The sequence below is a fragment of the Lissotriton helveticus genome, chromosome 12 (genome assembly GCF_964261635.1).
Source record: "Lissotriton helveticus chromosome 12, aLisHel1.1, whole genome shotgun sequence".
Taxonomy (NCBI): Eukaryota; Metazoa; Chordata; class Amphibia; order Caudata; family Salamandridae; genus Lissotriton; species Lissotriton helveticus.
This window is the reverse complement of record NC_136073.1, coordinates 7,472,856-7,495,397: the sequence shown is the minus strand read 5'-3', so window position 1 is coordinate 7,495,397 and position 22,542 is coordinate 7,472,856. Positions and strand designations below refer to the sequence as shown.

Below are 22,542 nucleotides of genomic sequence, written 5' to 3'. Positions count from 1 at the left end.
TCATCTCTGCCTTGAGGCCTAAATTGTCTTTCAGATGCAACATTTCTTTTACTGACCCTCTCTCTTGCAGTTCACAGGTTGGTGCCAGTGTGCCCGCACGTGTGCCGCGAGGACCCCGCTGGAAGGAAGGCAGCAGCACATGCAACGTCTGGCGGATGGAAGATCTACCGGCAGAGAGTCACCCGGACACCCTAGAACCCTGCGGAACCAAGTCCTGACGATGGGTCACTTCACTCACAGGGGCCAGTGACACCTCACGGAACTTGGCAATGTCCCAGAGCCTAACATTTCAAGCTGGATTTGTGCTCCTCTGAAAATGTTCAAGGCACTCCTGCCCTTACCACCTCCCAGCCAGGGAGCTCCTGCGCTGGGGCCACATCGAAAGGCTCCCAGGACTCTCCCAACATCGAATGTCAGAACATACAGATTGGCATTAATGGAGGATTCTGGGGTCCTTTTGGTTGACCAGAATCATCTCCCTACTACACAGATATTTTATTCTTCACAAACATATGCAATGTCCCAAACGGGGTCTGAACTTCAACCAAACCAGAGTACGTTGGCTCGCGGGGACAACTTTGTTAAATCTTTGAGATGCAGCAAAGTCTCTGCAGGAAACCAGAGCATGTTGCTGTCTTCTAGGTTTGAGTCATTTCAGCTTCATGAAAGCGGTGTAGGGTGTAAATCAGAAAGGAACGTTCCTCAATAATTAATAATATTCAACAGTGTCGTGTGGCGGACAGTGAAGTGGGTGCGGGAGCCTCCCAACTGGCAATGAGAAGGTCAAAGTGGAGCCGAGCACAAAGGACAGTACACAAAGAGACGCTGTGACCTACAAGTTGTAATTTATTAATTTAATTACATGCCTACAACCTTTTCAATAAAAATAGTGAAAAAGAAGCAATAGAGAAGCTGTAACAGTCCAGCCATGTGCAGCCTGGATCCGGCCCAGGCGTGCGAGGTTACCTCAGCAGATGTGCAGGGGGGGGGGGGGGGGGTACGACCATGAGGATTTAGCGTGACTACTCAGGGCCGGATCTATGTCATCACAAGAAATACCTGTATAAGGAGACCAACACACCAAAGTCATTACAAAGGATTAGTAGTACCAACTCACTAACAGGTGAAAGTATTACTTATCGGCAGCCTCCCTTTGCAGCTTGCTTTGCTGTGGGTTTACCTGCCATTACCACTCCTGACATCTGCGGTGGTGTCCAAAAAAGCAGAGGTTGTTTCTCTCAAAGTTTTGGTTTCGATTTCAGACATGGCTCAAGTGATTCATCCTCGCATCACGCATCAACCCCACAAATCACCTTAGATTTCCCAAATAACAACAAAGACAAAATTGGAATTAGCACCCATCAAGAATTATAACATCATTAATCTTCATAGTGCCACATTGAATACACACAAGCTTAGATGTATTGAATCTTTGCTGACTACCACACCCGTTCTTGTTATTTTGATATCTAAACAACAAACTCAGCTATTTTGATATTTAAACAACACACTCAGATTATTATTGACATCTGACTGATTCATTCAATCCAACAATATCTTCACACGTTGATGTGATATATCCAAACCTTCTATAGTGTATCTTGAGCCCTGAAGAAGTCTCGACAGAGACGAAACGCGTTGGCTAAAAGAATCAGAGCTTGACTATTTGGATTTAAAAAATGTTTGATACTTATCAGTAAAGATCACCTTTTTTTGACTCCAAGTGTATTTTGGACCTGCTCTCTCTATCTTTTCTATGGACATATGGCGCTATGAAGATTAATGATGTTATAATTCTTGATGGCTGCTAATTCCAATGTTGTCTTTGTTGTTATTTAGGTTTTCCCAATAGGAAGTAAAGAGGGGTGTACTTCCTGGTTTTGAGCACCATCGCTATACTACAAAAGACATTTGTAATATTTAGGTGCAAGCTCTCTGCCTCAACCCTCATTTGTTTTTGTTGTTTAGATTTCCCAGCATGCCTCTTGTCTGCGCCCCTATGGTTGTGTATGCAGTATCAATTGATATCCTCACTGTCCGCTGCCCAGAAAGGGTCATATGTGAATCCACAACAGACACAAGCTGCAAACTAAGGGTTAAAGTTACCAATGCCCATTTGCAGCATGCATCCGTTTCAGGTTTACGTGCTCTAGATCGACTGTAAAATTGCAAAGACCCTCACTGTTTCCTAAGTTATGCTGGGCACATAGTGAAAGAGGATTTAAATAATGCATTATCAGCCCTCTGACCACTAAAGTCACTTCTAGCTTGAACAGCCACATAGTAGAGTCTTGTGAATATAAGCGCAGAGGACCGTGTAGCTGCTCGGCACATGTCCGCAAGGGCTACTGTCCACAGAAAGGCTGGGGTTGCACCTCTCCTGTGTGCGGAATGTGGTCTGGGTGGGACTTAGGAGTTGGTGATTACCACATGTACAACTGGTTTATATCCAACGCACAGTCCAGTTTGCAACCCTTGATCTAGGTGGGGGTTTCATCTGCTTTGGCTGAGCAGATGCAACCAGGAGCTGGGTGGAAGTGTGGAAGGGATCTGTGAAATGAATGTAATATACACTAGCTCTTATCACATTTAGCATGTGTAGGGGACACTCCGCTGCGGCTTGCGGATTAGTGAAAAATGAGGGCAATGTAACTGAGAGATTAATATGAAACTTTGACACAGCCTTGGGCAGGACGTTTGCGTGTGAATGCAGTAGTACAGCTCTGTGAATTTGTAGACGTTATGTTAATGGGTTCTTGATAAAGAGCAATGAGTCGGCCCGAAGGGACATCTTTTGGAATGCTTTTACAAGCCAGAGCACCAGGAGCATGCACAGATGAAGCGAGGGAGCCTATTCCAGTGGTACGGGGCAAGATAGGGGAAAGCCTGGCCGCCTAATTTTGACGCTCAGATACACAGAGGACATAAGACGTTGATTTTTAGAGCTCAGATTTCTGTCCGAGTGGTGGAGAGTGAGTCTGTCCTGTAGGTATTTTGGACCTATACCTGACAGAGATGTGAAGGTCGCGCAGAACAGTCTGAACAGCGCTCTCTTTCTAATGAGGAGCCAATGGAGGGCTCGGAGCGCGGGGGCTGACGGCGTCCGTGGAGGCAATTTGTTGACCAGGCGGGCATCGGTGTTTTGAACCACCTGCATATTTGATAAAGGGCATTCATTTGATACGAGAATTAGGGCATTGCCATAATCCAGGCGACTGATGATTAGTGCCTGGGTGAAGGTCTTCTGGGAGCTCAAAGGAAGCCACCGAAAGATTCTCCTAAGAAGGAGCGATATGCCGTAGCAAGTACTGCAGGTGGAGGTGATCTGGTCTTTCCTAGACGGCTTATCATCTAAGAGTATTCCCAGGTTCCTGGCTGTTCCACTGGGCGAACCTTTCAAATACCACTGAAGTAATATATCGGGGACGATCGGTGGTGCAGGAGTGGGTTGATGGTCTAGCCATGGAGTGGAAGCTACGGTAGATGTTGTCGATTGTAGTTTGGAAGTGGCTAGCTAAGGGGTTGCAAAGTGTCTGGGAGGCTGGGATGACTGAGGCGCAAGTTTGAGGTTTGGTGAAGTTGTTTAGGATTTTGAAAAGTTCCTTCGTGGAGTTGCCTGCTTGATCTATTCTGTTGATAATATAATGCCCACGTGCTGACCTTATTTACAACGATAGGCACTTTGTGATGATTTGTACGTTTGTTTTCTGTGCTACTTTTCTATGCCTCCATTTGTGTTCCAGTCTTTTACAGCTTGATTTGTTGGTTGTCAGTTCGGCGGTGTGCCACGGAGCATTAGGTCTGCATGATTTAATGGGAAGTTATTTGTGGGGAGCGAGTTGTCTAAAGTAGAGGCGAGGAAAGCGGATAGAAAGGACTCCATGATCTAGGGTGCTTCTGCGCTGTAGGTTTTGCAGGAATGGTCATAGTGGGAATCTGAAAGCTGATCAGAAGATGATCTGTCCAGGCCAGGGGTTGAGGGACGTCTACCTGAAGAAGCCTAGGGGTGGAAGAAATGAGGCCCAGTGTACGTGTGGCCGATCCTAGTCAACCGGAGGTCTAATATTTCAAGATTGGACAACAGGATAGATACATCAGGGTCAGTGGCTATGTCGACGGGATAGATTAAATCTCCTGTCAGAACGTTTTGCGTGGATAATACATGAGGTGCTAGTCGTTCTGCGAGTTTATGACTAAACTCTTTAATGGGGTTCAGGAGGGTGGTAGACTAGAGCGTCTTTCCAAGTGTCGCTGTGGGGGGTTTCTAGTTTGAATACTGCTATCTCTGCCCAGTAGGCGAGAAGGGAATCAAGCAATTCTACTCTAAGGGAGTCCCGGGAGGCGACGGCTGCTCCACCTCCTGGGTTTGGTTCCCTGGCCAGCCTAACCAGTTTATAACTATCAGGAAATGTAATGGGATGCAAGGCAGTGCTACAGGGTGTAGCCAGGTTTCTTTGATAAAGCATATATCTGGTTGTGAGGACGCGAGCGAGTACCAGATTTCTACTGTGTGCTCGGGGATGAATCTTGCATTGAGGTAAAGACATTTAAGTGTAGAGGGATGGACTGCTGTTTGGTGAGAGGCTCAATGGTTTTTGAGGTGGGAGTTGTTGGGACAATGGGACAGTGCTTTCTTGGGGTGGGGCCTTCCCTGTTGCCAATAGTAAAGTTGTTTCAGCAGTAGATATAGTTCATTTGCAACAAGGCCCTGTGATTCAACAACTCTTCATAAGGAAGTTATGGAAATTATAAAGACAACATTAAAGAGCAGCATTTTGAGACCACAAGCAAGCGTTGACGCAAACGTCAGGTCTCTCAGTCTTGGAGCTTTGTCTTTGAAGCCCCGTGCCCAGGATGGAAACATCCTTCACAGGATCAGTCATTTGCACCTTTTCATAAACGCTTTCATGACAGGCACCTTGAATAAGGATGTGTTCGCAAACCTGCCATCAAAAGTACAAAGTGCGAGCTAACCCTGATTGGTTGATTCTTAATACTGGATTGAACAGAAGCGTGTAATGGGTCCATGTAGCGTTGACAGCAGCCGTGCTGCCCAGCACGCACATGTTGTAGTGCACTGTACCTCTGTAATGTTATTAAAAAATACTAAAATGCCCAACACTTACAGGGCTGATCCCTGGTCAAACAAATCTTACAGATAGAAAACGAGTCTTTCATTAACAGGTGTCTACAGGGGCAGATTTTAAAAGAGGAATTCTCTTTGATCTTAAACATCCCACCCCCCCACCTCTAATCTTTTTCTGCTTTGACCTGAATCCGCATGCATTATGTTAAGAAATGTCCCTGATGCTTTTGGGGTTGAGCTGAGATCACAAAGCACTTCTGTGTACTTGCCGTGTAATAGTGAAAATGTCTTTGTTTTACAGGAACATAAGTTTACACCTTCGTCCCAGATGGTGCAAAGTGGTATTCTGAGGTGTACGGTGTGACTTAATGCATAGTGGGTCTCAAGGTGACATAGGGTGAACCATGCCTGAAGGCGAAATATAGAGTTCAAGAAAAACAACCTGTACGTTTCCATACTCGCTTGACGGCAGGAGTCTTTCACGCGTTGGGTTTCTCGGTAATGACATAAATTCCAGGGACATATAAGGTGGACGACAACCTGAGGCTGATTTAGTGGGGGATGATTTCATGATGCAGGTGTAGACAGCTCTAAAATATGACGTCATGTGCATGAAGCTAGTCTACTGGACGCCCCCACACTGCCTACAGAGCTCTCATTCATGGCCTGGGCACGCCGGCCCCCTTTCCAAAGACCCTCCGTCCTCTGGTTCCCTCATGTTCATGCCTCTGACCGGAAGCCATGTGCACCAGGACCCTCATACTTCTATTGTTAGTTTACAAGACAAACATGGAACAGCTACATTCTTCAATGCCTTTGTGCATAGTGTTGGGCCGAGTGGGCCACCTACCATCCGTCTCTTTACAGACGGGCTGCCAGTCGGCTGGTGAGCATCCCCAGATGAGACCTGGTGCTTGCATAGATTTGATGACAGACATGATCTCTCTGTCCTCAGCTGTGGCTTTAAAGCTGAGGATGCCCCAGTTCACCTTAAATTCAAAACATGACTTATTTTAGAGACCAAAGAGGTTGTATCCATGCTGTTTGCACAAAGCTCCCTGGCTTGGAAGCGCAGAGACCCAATCCAGCAAGCAGGTATGGAACCGGTGACGTCGGATAAATGACATTTTGTTTATGCAGGGACATCTCCTTCCATTGCGAGTCACAGGTATTCACACTCTCAAAATCTTATTTAGATTTCTTCATAAAATAGGTTTTCAAATATTCTAGTCACTAGTACCTAACCTTCGATGGAACCCTGTAAAGTTGAATGGATGCATATTTTAGTGACAGTAGACACTGCATATACGTTAATCGAGTGCTGTTTGTCGGCTCTGAACCATTCTTTCCCTGCTTGATCAGCTCAGCTGGGCCCGTCACAGGGCTTTGGTATATCCTCCTCTTCGACCTCAGAGGTGGCTTGGCCAGGCCTCTCAGCTGCCCGTAATGTTTAACCTCTGCTCCGGTTGAACCACATTTCTAAGCTATTCCTTGAGTTTTGACTTTAAATTTGGTTATATCAAATCTCTCAGCTGCTTCTCTTGTTTGACCTTAGTTCCTGTTTCAACAAATCTCTCAGCTACTCCTAATATGTCATCTCAGCTCCAACTGTAACAAATCTCACAGCTTCACATTTTGTTTGACCTCAGCTCTGCTTGAAACAAATCTCCCAGCAGCTCCTAGTGTTTTGACCTCAGCTCTGCTTGTAACAAGTCTTTCAGCGATTCCTTGTGTTTTTACCTTAGTTCCAGTTGTAAGAAATCTACCAGCAGCTCTGTGTGGAGTTTTGATTTTAAAAATCTCTCAGCAGTTCATTGTGTTTTGACGTGAGTTTGATGGTCACAAATCTCTCAGCAGCTCCTTGTGTTTTGACTTGAGCTTTGATTGTAACAAATCTCTCAGCAGCTCCTTGTGTTTTGACTTGAGCTTTGATGGCCACAAATCGCTCGGCAGCTCCTTGTGTTTTAACTTGAGCATTGATTGTAACAAATCTCTCGGCAGCTCCTTGTGTTTTGACTTGAGCTTTGATTGTAACAAATCTCTCGGCAGCTCCTTGTGTTTTGGCTTGAGCTTTGATTTTAAAAATCTCTCAGCGGCTCCTTGTGTTTTAACTTGAGCATTGATTGTAACAAATCTTTCAGCAGCTCATTGTGTTTTGACTTGAGTTTTGATTGTAACAAATCTCTCAGCGGCTCCTTGTGTTTTGACTTGAGCTTTGATTGTAACAAATCTCTCAGCAGCCCCTTGTGATTTGATTTGAGATTTGATGGTCACAAATCTCTCAGCAGCCCCTTGTGATTTGATTTGAGCTTTGATGGTCACAAATCTCTCAGCAGCTCCTTGTGTTTTGATTTGAGATTTGATGGTCACAAATCTCTCAGCAGCTCCTTGTGTTTTGACTTGAGCTTTGATGGCCACAAATCGCTCGGCAGCTCCTTGTGTTTTAACTTGAGCATTGATTGTAACAAATCTCTCAGCAGCTCATTGTGTTTTGACTTGAGCTTTGATGGTCACAAATCTCTCAGCAGCTCCTTGTGTTTTGACTTGAGCTTTGATGGTCACAACTCTCTCGGCATCTCCTTGTGTTTTAACTTGAGCATTGATTGTAACAAATCTCTCGGCAGCTCCTTGTGTTTTGGCTTGAGCTTTGATTTAAAAAATCTCTCGGCATCTCCTTGTGTTTTAACTTGAGCATTGATTGTAACAAATCTTTCAGCAGCTCCTTGTGTTTTGACTTGAGCTTTGATTTTAAAAATCTCAGCAGCTCCTTGTGTTTTGATTTGAGATTTGATGGTCACAAATCTCTCAGCAGCTCCTTGTGTTTTGACTTGAGCTTTGATGGCCACAAATCGCTCGGCAGCTCCTTGTGTTTTAACTTGAGCATTGATTGTAACAAATCTCTCAGCAGCTCATTGTGTTTTGACTTGAGCTTTGATGGTCACAAATCTCTCAGCAGCTCCTTGTGTTTTGACTTGAGCTTTGATGGTCACAACTCTCTCGGCATCTCCTTGTGTTTTAACTTGAGCATTGATTGTAACAAATCTCTCAGTAGCTCCTTGTGTTTTGACTTGAGCTTTGATTTAAAAAATCTCTCGGCATCTCCTTGTGTTTTGACTTGAGCATTGATTGTAACAAATCTCTCAGCGGCTCCTTGTGTTTTGACTTGAGTTTTGATTGTAACAAATCTCTCAGCAGCCCCTTGTGATTTGATTTGAGCTTTGATGGTCACAAATCTCTCAGCAGCTCCTTGTGTTTTGATTTGAGATTTGATGGTCACAAATCTCTCAGCAGCTCCTTGTGTTTTGACTTGAGCTTTGATTGTAACAAATCTCTCAGCAGCTCCTTGTGTTTTGACTTGAGCATTGATTGTAACAAATCTCTCAGCAGCTCATTGTGTTTTGACTTGAGCTTTGATGGCCACAAATCGCTCGGCAGCTCCTTGTGTTTTAACTTGAGCATTGATTGTAACAAATCTCTCAGCAGCTCATTGTGTTTTGACTTGAGCTTTGATGGTCACAACTCTCTCGGCAGCTCCTTGTGTTTTAACTTGAGCATTGATTGTAACAAATCTCTCAGCAGCTCCTTGTGTTTTAACTTGAGCATTGATTGTAACAAATCTTTCAGCAGCTCCTTGTGTTTTGACTTGAGTTTTGATTGTAACAAATCTCTCAGCGGCTCCTTGTGTTTTGACTTGAGCTTTGATGGTCACAAATCTCTCAGCAGCTCCTTGTGATTTGATTTGAGCTTTGATGGTCACAAATCTCTCAGCAGCTCCTTGTGTTTTGACTTGAGCTTTGATTGTAACAAATCTCTCAGCAGCTCCTTGTGTTTTGACTTGAGCTTTGATTGTAACAAATCTCTCAGTGGCTCCTTGTGTTTTGACTTGAGCTTTGATGGTCACAAATCTCTCAGCCGCTACTTGTGATTTGATTTGAGATTTGATGGTCACAAATCTCTCAGCAGCTCCTTGTGTTTTGACTTCAGCTTTGATGGTCACAAATCTCTCAGCCGCTACTTGTGATTTGATTTGAGATTTGATGGTCACAAATCTTTCAGCAGCTCCTTGTGTTTTGACTTGAGCTTTGATTGTAACAAATCTCTCAGCAGCTCCTTGTGTTTTGACTTGAGCTTTGATTTTAAAAATCTCTCAGCAGCTCATTGTGTTTTGACTTGAGATTTGATTGTAACAAATCTCTCAGCAGCTCCTTGTGTTTTGATTTGAGATTTGATGGTCACAAATCTCTCAGCAGCTCCTTGTGTTTTGACTTGAGCTTTGATGGTCACAAATCTCTCGGCAGCTCATTGTATTTTGACCTTCGTTCCATTTGTAACAAATCTCTCAGCCGCTCCTCATGCACGGCCTGAAGATTATCAGTAGAGCTGCACAAGCCTCTTGAATTGCCTGAGGTTAACCATGGGCATGAGTTTATTTATCAGTGCTTTCAAAGACGTATTCTCATCCTCATGGAACACAGTGCGGGGTGCACAGAGAGCTCCCACAGCCACCACGCAATGGAGCTGGGTTGTGGATCTCTGTGGGTGAGTGGTTAGTAGTGCTACTGCCTGAAAGTGCAGAGCTGTGATGATAGTTTTGCTGTCTGACTGTGGAGGTCGGCAGTGGAGTCATAATACTGGCACTGTCTGTCTGTGGAGGAGTGGAAACAGTGCTGCTGTCCGGCTGCAGCGGTCTGTGGTGGAATGATAACAGTAGTAAAGCCTAGCTGTGGAGGTATGTGGTGCAGTGGGAATAGTGGTGTTGTCCGGCTGCAGAGGTCTATAGTGGATTGGTAATAGTGCTACTGTCCGCCTGCAGAGGTCTGTAGTGGAGTGGTAACTATAGTAAATCCTAGCTGTGCCGGTCTGTGGTGAGTGGAAACAGTGGTGCTGTCTGAGTGTTGTATTAATAGCAGTGATGTAGAGACAGCACAGATCTGTGCGCATAGTAGCATTTCTTGCTATGGAAGCCTGGCAAGGCCTGATGTAGGCTGGTAGTGGAGATATCTGATGGTGCGGTAACAGTGGTATTGTCAGACTGCGGACACGTGTGGTGAAGTGGTAGCAGCTGTACTGTGCAGCTGTGGCAATCTCTGGTGCGAGGTGTAACGTCTGGCAGCCTACATCCATAATGAGGAGGTAATGTGCACCTTTGGACTTTTGTGGTAACGGCGGATGGCACAGAAGCTGTGGCAATCTGGGTGGGGGCTGTACTAGTGAAACTGTCAGGCTGTGGAGATCTGTGGGGGGGTTCACAGTAGTAATGTCTGTCTGGGTGCCTCTGGGAAGGTGGCTGAGGAAAATAACGAAGAATCCTACACTGGGGTCCCCACAGCAGGGAGAGCAGCAGCATGGTGGTCTCTGGACGGTTTGCCTGGCACAGCAGCTCATCACAGCTGGGCACACACCGAGGCGTGAGTCAAGGAGTTCAGGAGAGAGATGGCGAGCACAAAGAGACGGGGAGTGCATGACGTGGACATCAGTATCACTCTTCTGGGTCTGCACTGGCAGCAGGCACAAATAAAAACCATTTCCCCGTACCTCTATAGTGAACAGGCAGAGAGATAACATAACCCTACACCCATGCCTGTACAGTTCACAGGCAGACATCAGATCCACTCTTAAGGGATAAGAGACAGTGCAGCACACAGAAAACAGAACTTCTCCTCCATGCCTGTACAGTGCAGCAGGCAGAGATACAACATAATCCTACCTCCAGGCCTATACAGGCAGACATCAGATCCACTATTCAGGGGTAGCAGACAGTGCAGCACACAGATAACAGAACCTCTTCTGTATGCCTGTAAAGTGCAGTAGGTGAATAACAGAACCTCTTCTGTATGCCTGTAAAGTGCAGTGGGTGGATAACAGAACCTCTCCTCTATGCCTGTAAAGTGCAGCGGGCGGATAACAGAACCTCTCCTCTATGCCTGTACTGTAGAGCAGGCAGATAGGGGAACCACTGATCCATGCCTATACAGTGCAACAGGCAGATAGCTAACACAACCCTATCTCCAGGTGTGTACAGGCAGACATCAGATCCACTATTCAGGGGTAGTAGTCAGTGCAGCACACATATAACAGAACCTCTTCTCTATGCCTGTAAAGTGCAGCGGGCGGATAACAGAACCTCTCCTCTATGCTTGTTTGCTGAGCAGTCTCAGAGATAACCAGATTGCTTTTCCCTGACAGTACGGGGTGCAGGCTCAGATACAGGTAACAGAATCACTCTTCCATGATAGTACATTTAGCAGGCAGACACCACATCCTGTCTTCTGGTACGGAGGAGATTGCAGCCGGCCAATATCTGCATCTTTCGATTGGACCTGCACCGGGCAGCAGGCAGATACCACAGTCGATTGTCTCTTCGTTGCCTTAACAGTGCAGAAGGCGGATATTGGCACATCTCTTGTCGGTCAGGAGACTGTGCAGAGGTTGGAGTGTGTTTCTGTAAACGTATCACATTGTAACAGGCACATGTGGACAGGCTTGGGTGTGACCCCATCCTTTCTGGGCCTTGATCAGTCACACAGGCGGATGCATGATTCCAAGACCTCAGAATGGGTGACTTCACCTGGGAGAAGATCAGGAGTCTGGTTCCAGTATCTTGGAAGACATGCAGGGAGTACACTAAGCTCTGATCACTGCAGTGTGCTCTTCTGCACGTCAGAGGTAGCTTTCTTTCACAGTCTCATCCGTCAAAAACTGGGAGAGTCTCTGGAGCCGCAGGTCGGCCTCAGGAGTCGTCTTCAGCCCATTCGTCAGAGACGGAGGTGGTATCGGTTGCTGAGGGTCGCCCGGCAGAGCCGCCGGTGGCGCATCAATGGGAGAGTCCTCATCACTTTGGTCCTTTGCGAAATGTATGAACACCTGTCAGGAGAGAGACTGCATGTTAGAGGGGCAAGGCAGGAGTTACCTGGAACACTGAATATCTAATGCTAAATATTACAAATGAGTGACTTCCACCACATGGATCTATAATAGATTCACACAATGTGCAGTGAGTAGCAACTGAAACACACAGAGAAGAAACATAGAGATACATGACAAGATCTAAATAGGTTTCCCTTATGTGAGGAGTTTTCACAATGCGGTCCGGCCTAGTTGAACATTGGTATCTAAACAGCAGAGGCCTGTAAAGGTGTTTACAGAACACCACAGGGCTGCTTCGCAGAGGTCAGTAAATTGAATGTTTCCCTTAAGAGACCTAGTTGTGGCTTTCTTCACCCTATAATTTGCATGTAGTGACCTGTTTGTGACCTGTAAGTGGGGCCTGTTTGTGAAATAGAGGTGGGATCTGTCTCTTAAAACCCCCTCGTCCTTTCTCACTGAGGTATACACCTTTTTTTTTGCTTGCACTCTTGACAATCTCAAAAATCTTGGAGACCCAGACTCCCCTTGAAGTATGTACTTCAGCTTTGTTTCTTTAACTCTGCCTCTTCTACAAAATCCACTTTTCTACTATGTTTGCATCTGTTTTTTTATCAACCAAGTCTTTTCCATTAAACCTCTTCTTTCAGAGTCCCCTCCTCTTCTTGAACCTGTTTCCTTCCTTTTTCCTTCAAGCATTGCTGTTATTTTCTCAGCTATTCTTTTTAGCTTGGTTCCTTCACTTCTTTCACTTTATCATCTTACTCATTTCCTCTCTGATCTCTCTCACTCAACCCTCTCGACCTCTCTAGATTCGAACCCTGATGTCCTCGTCTCTCTTGGCTACTTTATTTCCTAGTTTCCAAACAAAGTTAGTTCATCAGAGTTAGTTCTTTTTCTTGCTTTCGTGGCATCTTCCGTTCTACGTCTTCTGAAGATACTCTTCCTCAGCTGGTCTCTCACTGCCAAGTTTAGCGCCATCTTGTACCTTCTTCTCTTTTTTAAATCCTTGAACACATTGTTTACCTGGAGCTCACCTCAAACTCACAATTTATCCTCTCTTTCTACCTTTCAATGTATATTTTGTCCTGTGCACTTTACGGACACGGTACCTTCATGTTCCTGACTTCTCATCCTCTTAATCTCTCTGCAGCTTTTTAAATGCTCAGTCATATTCTTCCCCTGCCAGATAACGGTCTTTCTTCTGGATTCAGTTCTACGTCTACTCAGTTTCCTTGCAAAATCAAGAACTTTAGGCAAAAAAAGAGGTACAAGGACCAATCACAATTGTGTTCTTGAGGAGCACTGTAAAAGGGCCACCCGCAGAGATCGCCAGCTCACGGGCTCACCATGCAGAAGTCTAATAGAATGAGTGAAACTTTCAGAAGCTGTGGGCCAGGGCTGACAGGTGAACCGTGAGCATAAATAACACCAAGTTTACGTCCTGGGTAAGAACAGTTTGTCAGGGGTACTCCTCTCAAGCTCTGTAAGATCATAGGCAAACCTTACACAAGGAAGGTGTACCAGCTTTGCTATGATAGGCTACTAGATATGCCAAGGCGTATCCACAGCAAAGTAAAACTGCTTCCCGTGCCTTCCAACTGGTATTGGTGGTAGAGTACGTGGTATTGCGGTGCTGAGTAAACTGCATTGGCTCGCAGTGGACTCACATCCCCGGTCGTAGCTATAACCATTGGGCCCCCGGCTTACTATAACCTTGCTCCACCTCTGCTGTCTGACTCTTTCCACCAGTATTCCCTTGGCACACTGCTTTGTTATGGAAATGTCTGTTGTCTTATCTACTTTGGATAAGGATTCCTGGATTAGGTGGTGCAGCCCTTTCCTCTCTGGCTGCCAGGCAGTGCAATCTGTTTTGAAATGAGCTAAGTACAATAGTTAATGTTTAGTTTCTCATGGAACACCGTTTACCCTGTTTCTTGCTTGTTTAGCATTTTCAGCTGATCCTTACAGCGTTTGTTGGTTGTTTGTAGGGGCAAGAAGCCACCTCTAGTCCCAGAGTACTCTATTGGGCAAACTTACGTATCGTATCCTGCATTGATCCATTAAAGGGCAGTGCACGTCATCAAAACTAAGACGATTGAAGCACAGACTTGACCTCTTACTCATCCAGTCTGAGCAGAAGGGAAAACAAGCAAAGAAGGGACACATTCTGACAAGTGAAAAGAAAACAAGGCCAATGGAACTAAAAGCAAGGATCTGAAAAGGGCACAGGGCAAATTTGACAGAAAATAAAAAAATACACAAACTTTTTTTTTAAACACACGCAATGATCACAGCTAAGACTTCCGTGGCGATACTCAGTTTTTCGTATTAACAAAGGGCACCAGCTGTACGTAACACTGGCGACAAGATACTGGTTGCAAAATGTGACAAGTATTTTTGCGACCAATGTAAAAGTTTGCAAACTAACAGCCGATGTTAAAATAGGTCAGTCACAAAATTTCAAATCGTAGTGGGTCACACTCACTACCTCAACAATATTCATGAGGTAGGTCACAACACATTATGATTACCAGCCAGCATAGGGTGCTGGCCAACAGTGTTCCACAGACCATATCTGTGATCGCTTCTTATTTAAATGTATATTTTTTTAAAGGCTGTCTGTTTTCCTAAACAGAAACAAGGCTGTGTTTTAAAAACATTTAAGCTTTTTAAAAGTTTGTTTGAGAGTCTGGACCACTGCCTAATCCTCAACAGAGCTTTTTTACATTCACAAAGGGGAAGGTGTCACAAGGACACCCCTTGCCTTTTGCAAATGGGTTACCCACCTTTGTTGGGAGACAGTCAAATGTCAATGTTTTGCGACCTGATAACGGTACATACCATAATGAGTCAGTATTTGGAAGGGTTGTCCTAAGCGTTTCTCTTAAAAATAGTAAATCATTAGCCCCTTCTAAACCCATTGTGCGTTTCAGTAACCTCTTACTGAATCACAAAATTGGCTTTGTACATTGTAAAAAAACATTTTTAAACCACAAACTCCTAATCTGAGTGTTTGCCACCACAAAAATGTTTTTTATGGGCCAAATTCCCTAGTACATCTGAAAATGTATGAAATTGTAGACGTCATGGCATATTTCTTACCAACTCTCAGAATTTATACAATACAGAACTTTAAGATTGGAGGAAAACATTTTTTCCTGAACTTCTTTTGTACAAATGAACGGCATTGTTTTGTAGAAGAAATCCCTTCCACAACTCTGCTGAAAATAACATAACAGAATGCCTGTGAGTTGAAGGCATTTAAACAGATTCTATGAATCAGGATGTGTCGGCCACAGGCACAGGAGATAGTGGCTGGGAGTCCAAGTCCCACTTCGCAGCACAAAATATTTTGTGGAACAAGCCGTTACTATAAAAATCTTCACTGTACAAGTGCCGTCAAATTGGTGGGAGGAGTGAACCTTGTCTTGTAACCAAAGCGCACATATCAGTGGCTCTGTAGTGACCAGAAGATCCTCTTACAGTGAGAAGATCACCTTAGAATCAGTGAATCACTGTTCAATCAGCCGATCACATGGTAATCAAAAGACTGCTTTACAGTCAGATCTCAGACAGTGCACCACCTTACACTCAGACGACATCTTACAATCAGAAGAACGCCTTACTATCAATCAATTCACAATCACAAGATCTCAGACACAGCATCACCTTACACTCAGACGATCATCATACAATCAGAAGAACACCTTACTGTCAATCAATTCACAATCAGAAGATCTCAGACAGAGCATCACCTTACACTCAGACAATCATCCTACAACTAGAAGAATACCTTACTGTCAATCAATTCACAATCGGAAGATCTCGGAGCATCACCTTACACTCAGACAATCATCTTACAATCAGAAGAACACCTTACTGTCAATCAATTCACAATCAGAAGATCTCAGACAGAGCATCACCTTACACTCAGACAATCATCCTACAACTAAAAGAATACCTTACTGTCAATCAATTCACAATCTGAAGATCTCGGAGCATCACCTTACACTCAGACAATCATCTTACAATCAGAAGAACACCTTACTGTCAATCAATTCACAATCGGAAGATCTTGGAGCATCACCTTACACTCAGACAATCATCTTACAATCAGAAGAATGCCTTACTGTCAATCAATTCACAATCAGAAGAACTCGGAGCATCACCTTACACTCAGACAATCATCTTACAATCAGAAGAACACCTTACTGTCAATCAATTCACAATCAGAAGAACTCGGAGCATCACCTTACACTCAGACAATCATCTTACAATCAGAAGAACACCTTACTGTCAATCAATTCACAATCAGAAGAACTCGGAGCATCACCTTACACTCAGACAATAATCTTACAATCAGAAGAATGCCTTACTGTCAATCAATTCACAATCAGAAGAACTCGGAGCATCACCTTACACTCAGACAATCATCTTACAATCAGAAGAACACCTTGCTGTCAATCAATTCACAATCAGAAGAACTCGGAGCATCACCTTACACTCAGACGATCATCATACAATCAGAAGAACGCCTTACTGTCAATCACTTTTCAATCGGAGGATCACTTTACAGGTCAACGGCTTACAATGAGAGGATCGTCTTACAGCGAGATCATATGACAGAAGATTTTCCACCCCTGACAATCAGACGATAATCGTAAAATCCGAAGAACCAGACATAGTAAGAAGATTCCCTTCCATGTAATACTCTGTACAATAAGTCGCATCTGTATTCTAGTGGGCCCTAATCTACTACGTATTACTACAGCAGGTATTTTACAAACACATTATGACTGCTCACAGAGTCTTGGGAAACAGAAGCTCCGCACGGGGCCAGTTATAAAACCAGTAGCAGGTGGTGAGAGTACGGGGTCAGTGGGCTGTGCCAGTGCTTGGGCTCCCAAGACCAAACGCAAGAAGCAAACGAAAACAAACTATCCAGTGAAGAAAGGAAAGAGACAGGACATTTGCAGCCACCTTACCTGGTCCAATGTGGTCTGGGACACGGAATAGTCTTCGATCTGCAGCTCGTCCTTATACTGGGAAAAGAGGCTGAAGATCTGTGCCAGAGACGGGGAGGCCGCGGAGGGCAGCTGGTAATGCAGCGTGCAGTGATGATGCTCCTTCAGGACAATGCCAGGAAACGAGGCCTGCATAAACTCCTGCACCGCCCGAGCATTGGCGCTGGAGCTGCGCACCCTCAGGATGATGGTGTAGCCATCGCCAAACCTGGATGGAGAAGAAAACATGAAGAGATGATCAAAAGATGGAAGTTCACAAGCGCCCTTGATGCCCCTCATTGCGTGTCAGCTCCAGAGAGTCAAATTCCACAATTATTTCACAATCTAGATACAGAAACCTCACTCAAGGTAGTGATTGTGGAAAGAGAGACAGTAATACACATTGAGCTCAGACCGTGAACCCACAAGCTGCAGGAAGTACACAGCACACCTAGTACCTTAGTACAAGCTCCGAACGGAGCCGTGAGCCTCTTTTCTAAATTCACGTGTGATACAGATAATTGTGTGATTTTTTACAACTGTTTTAGAGGGATTGCTTAACACTGTTTTAGTTCTGAATTTACCTGATCACTTGTTTGTCCTCTCGGTCCGCTGTGGGTTTTCCACGATTGAGCGGAGGTAGACAAACGAACTGCCCTCACTTCTGCTTGCGCCTCGCCATTAGGAGGCATCGGTCTAGTTGGGCCGGTGCTGCAATGCCCAACGGGCCCCGCAGGGGGGCTCTTTGCCGGAGTTCTATTAAGCTGCTGTAGTGAAGTATGCGGTGTGATGTGAGGGTGTGGTGAGTGAGTTGGTTAAAAATAACTCTAAGGGTAATCAAGTCAATATTTAATATGAGGAACCCTTGGTTATATTAAAAAACAAATGAAGGCCAGAGTGGATATAATGGTACACATTAGCTCTAAGCACAAGTGTTGGTCAATAAGTCTCTTGCCAGAATTGTCACAAAGGATCGAGGCAATTCGCTAGGACTGTGAAATGTAAAACAACTAAACTACTCAAAGGGAGGACGGTCAGAGGTACATGTCTCACCTAGTGCTGTGTCATTCCCAGTGCATGAGGGTATGTGATGTACCTTAGTGCAATCGATAAATCAACCGACCGCTAATGGAGGGAGATTAAGGCTCCATGAGCAAAGGTGGAGTCACGCTAGAGGAGCGTCGCCCCGCTCTTCAAGATCGCCGTGGACAGCGTGCGACCTACCACTGGCTTGGCTAATGCTCGCCCGTTGAGTATTGCAGCACCCGATGATTAAGCTTGACACCCCTAGGGGGGGTGTGAGGGATCTTGCTTCTGAAGGATCAGATCCCCTAACTGGATCCCTCAGGCTCTTACGACCTTACTCACTACAGGAACTGCACACCTCGATGCGTACCTACATTCTTGGAGGAGATTTCAAAACACATCCAAACATGATGGCAGGAAAAATAAGGTACGATGCAGTCAGTGGTCTGTGGACTTCAGGAGGGGTATCACGTGTAACCTCAAACCCGACACTGAAACTCCTACTCGAAATAAAACAACTTGAAACATCCAAGCCCAGCTCTAAAAGGCAGAGTGTAAATATAATGTGAGTTCCAGCAGTGCATGCTGCAAACATTAGGTTCCTGCATTCCTCTATTCCAAATATATTTCCTCCATTAGTGGACGAAAGTTTGAGAAGCCATGGTAAAATGCTTGACATGGTCTTGGCTTTCTGAGTGCTGTTTAGGCGCAAAGGAAGCCTGGACACGTGTAAGACAGCATCTATGTTCAGGACACATGTGATGAGTAAACTGCTATCCAGTAAATCTGGAACAGACCAACATCCAGCACTAGGCACTGATCGTGACCACGGGGAGCTCACAATGTCACAGCGCTCAGTTTAAAAGCACCATACCTGTTCTTCAGATGCTGTACACTGCCAAGGCAGCAGAACCGCCCGTTCACCATGATCGCCATCCTGGTGCAGAGCGCCTCGCACTCCTCCATGCTGCAGGAGAAAGGAAACAGTGTTAAGGAAAGCACAGGGTCAGGTCACTCTACCTGGCACAAGATCCCTTGAAGGCAACTTGCAGAGCATCAGTGGGCCTTATGGCGATGATACCAAGTGCCTGACACAGCACGGCACGGGAGGCCTGGCACTGAGCTGCAATAACTGCAAGATCTTGGTACGCACCATTCCTTGTAAGGCGAAAACCCACCAATGCCAAGTTGCTAATACTAAGTTCAGCAGCCCCTAGATGCTGCCAGCAATTGGATGACACCAACTCTAGACAATGAGAGACCCCAGTGCTCAAAGTTGGCAAAGCACCAGTGTTCAGAACTGGAGTCGAAAAAGAGCCTGTGCCCTGGCGCCCGAGGGAAACCAATGCCTGGCCATGTGGGGCACCACTGACCATAGCTTGCCAGGCACCAATGAGAGACACCGCAGGGCACCAATGCCCAGACACCACAGGGCACCAATGCTAGACACCGAAGGGAGGATCATCAAGGGCCCTCCTTACGGTGTGTTTATTGAAAAATACATTTAGTGTTAATATTATAGCAATAAACACACGTTGTTTAATTTGTAAGCAGCATTATAAGGAGTATCATTTAATATCGTCTACTAGTTAAATAGAATGTCATTGTGGGGGTAACCAATTCACATAGCTTGAGAACTCATGTACAAGTGAATATATGAAAATACCATGTAGGACCAGCCATGCCAGGGCGGATTTGTACCAACCGCCCAGATCCTGCAAGGCATCAACAGCAAAACCCTTCAAAGCACCAACGTCAAGAAAGATACCCACACCAAGCTCTGATCATTAAAAGGAACTTGCACCCAGATCTGATCCCTGCAAAGCATCAACGGTCAGTCTCTGCCACGAAGGGTAACCAAGGCATATCTCCTATCGCTGCAGTGCACCCGGCAGGCTCTGTGGCTAAAGGTAACCATGGCATCGAGCCTACTGCTACAGGGCACCAAGGACCAGACTTTGCCACTAATCGTAACCAACGGTACAAAACTCAGTTGGTCCCAAAAAGGAATTATTCAAGTCATGTAAGTTGTACCCAATATCACGAATCACAAACAGGTTAATAAATTAAATTCAAGATTATTCGTATTGATATAGGAGGTGTTGAAATGCGCTGGTGGCTCCAGTAAAGAGGAAAGGAGGGACCTCTTTGTGGTCCAGGGATGATGCAGAGCGTAGATGTGCCAAAAAATCGATATATTTCAAAACTGGGCGATGATACTAGGCAGTTTTTTTGTAGAGTCTATTTTTTACATTCAGTAATCCGAATGAATCAGGTGATTAATCTCGGGTATTGCAGAGTCTCTGGGAACACCTCTTTTTCTCTTTATTGAAGCCACCAGCCCTATTTCAATGCCTTTCGACACCTCCCCTCGTGATAATCCATGGTGGGTTTAAGGTTGCTCCTTTCTCGTCCTGATGAAGACCCCCTCCAAAGGTTTAATTGGCCTCTCCGCCTTTTAGGCGTCGAAACGTCGACATTTCCCACTATACCTACCAGGCTTGGGAGCATCATCCACATCTAGATAACACAGGATTTATATGCTGTATCTTACAGCTGTGGAATAACAAATGATAATACGCATCTCCAGACAGGCTCTATTTGAATTGTTTGTATACACTGTATATATATTTGAACTTCAATCTCCTTTTCTCTTCTTATCTACCTACCAGCACTCTTATTAACACTTACTTTCCATCCGCTGTAGAGCAACTGTATTATATGATTTAATGTATTTACTTGATATTCATTCAAATAATTTTGAATTTAATTCATTAAGGTGTTTGTGATTCGTGACATTGGGTACAACTTATTACATGACTTGAATAATTCCCGTTGGGACCAACTGTGTTTTGTACCATATCTCACCCAGGTCCTACGGTCTACTGAGTTTCCCCATTGTTTTGTACCAATCGTAACCAAGGCATAGCTCCTATCGCTGCAGGGCACCAAGGTCCAGGCTCTGCGGCTAAAGGTAACTGTGGCATGACACTTCCCACTGAAGAGCACCAAAGCCCAGCCTCCGTCTGGTGCTGACACCCATCATTGGAGATGTGTCTAGAGGGTAAGTTCCTAACCTAGAACCTGGAGAACTGGGTTCTAATCCTAACATCAGCATCAGATTAATCCATTGTATGATTCTGCATCTAGCAGCTTATTATCCTCGGCCTAAAACCTGAGTATATGTAACTATGCAAAAGAAAATAAACAAGAATGTACCACTTGCACTCTAGCAGGCTCCAGGTGACATGTTCTCATCCTTTCCCCATCACGATTTGATCTGTATAGACATTCTTAAGCGGACCTGTGCACAGCGCTGGTCTAAGTGCACCTCTTCGTGTCTGAGGCCCCTTCGCCGTTAGTAACAATACTATCTGCTCGGACCCCTCACCTGTGGGAGGTGAGAACCACCGAACGGCCTTCTTTGATGACGCTGAGGATGCAGTTCCACAGGAATCTTCTGGCGCGTGGATCCATTCCTGTTGTGGGCTCATCCTGGAACGAAGAGGTAACGTAAACTTTGAATGGAGTCTCCCAACAGTCCTATCCCCCATCACTGATCTCCTGGTCACTCTATCTAGTTTCCCACTCCTACTCTCTATCATCGTCAGCAAAATAGTCTTTTGTTTGACTCCCACTTTCTGCTACTCCTGCCTCTGTGACGCTGGTCCACTGATCACTGCATCCTTTCCTTCGTCTAAAAGACGTTTAACTTTTTTATTAATCTGCTGATCACTCCAGCGTGACTCCTGCCCTCTGCCTCTCGACTGCTGCTCACAAAATGGATCCCACTGGTCACTCTGCCCTTCCTCCAGAGCACGGTAAAGTCTCAACGCTCTGTCATCCATGCATGGTATACCTTCCACGTTTTCTAATAATTTGCTTCCTTTCTAGGCAGGCTTGTTCCCTGCCTGTGAGGACTCTACGTGTCACAGAAGTACGGCTAATCCCTGCTAAATTGAAATCCCCCTCTATCTACCATATGTTCCCTCCCCCTCGCAGCTCTAGCCGTATAATCCCGGTCTACGAATGTGTTCATTTTACTGGTACTGGGACCCTCGGTGGGAATCACGTACAGCTCTGTTACCAAAGGCATGAATCTTTGAGTACTAAGGGTGCACTGCATCCTTTCCCGCTCACCGCTTGGACAATGGTAGGAAGAAAAAGAGGACAGGATAATGTGAGCAGGTGAAGTGTGAGCAAATGTCAACAGCTTCTCTCTTGAGTTCCAAAGCTGGAAGCCTCGCCTCTCCATAAGAACTCCACAGGACTGGGACTGCCCTCATTTGGTAGAGCTATCTGGGCCCGGTCAAGCTTTCCTCTTTAGCCATCCCTCCCCCACACCTCTATGGATCTGCAGAGGACCGTGTGTGCATACTGACCAGAAAGACGACAGGCGGTGATCCAATCAAAGCGATTGCAGTGGACAGCTTCCGCTTGTTGCCTCCACTGTACTTCCCAGATGGACGCTCCGCGTACTGCACAAGCCCCAGCTTCGTAATCCCCCACTGGGCCACCTGAAAGAAAAAAGAGGCTGCTCATGACCCAGATCGGGGTGAC

General features: G+C 45.3%; 1 protein-coding gene and 1 pseudogene across 2 annotated transcripts in view; one reads left to right on the top strand and one right to left on the bottom strand.

The window, feature by feature from the left end:
• LOC144799389 (uncharacterized) overlaps positions 1–900 on the top strand; it is a 72,359-nt pseudogene extending 71,459 nt beyond the window's left edge. Inside the window, exon 6 of the transcript XR_013603802.1 lies at positions 71–900. The product of XR_013603802.1 is annotated as an uncharacterized LOC144799389 (transcript). The remainder of the gene's footprint in view (positions 1–70) is intronic.
• ABCA7 (ATP binding cassette subfamily A member 7) overlaps positions 822–22,542 on the bottom strand; it is a 198,065-nt gene continuing 176,344 nt past the window's right edge. The window contains exons 46-50 of the mRNA XM_078670677.1: positions 22,365–22,499; positions 21,374–21,477; positions 18,857–18,949; positions 16,939–17,185; positions 822–11,950 (exon numbers count right to left, since the gene is read on the bottom strand). Coding sequence (XP_078526803.1) covers positions 11,747–11,950; positions 16,939–17,185; positions 18,857–18,949; positions 21,374–21,477; positions 22,365–22,499 — 783 coding nt within the window. The 3' untranslated portion in view covers positions 822–11,746. The remainder of the gene's footprint in view (positions 11,951–16,938; positions 17,186–18,856; positions 18,950–21,373; positions 21,478–22,364; positions 22,500–22,542) is intronic.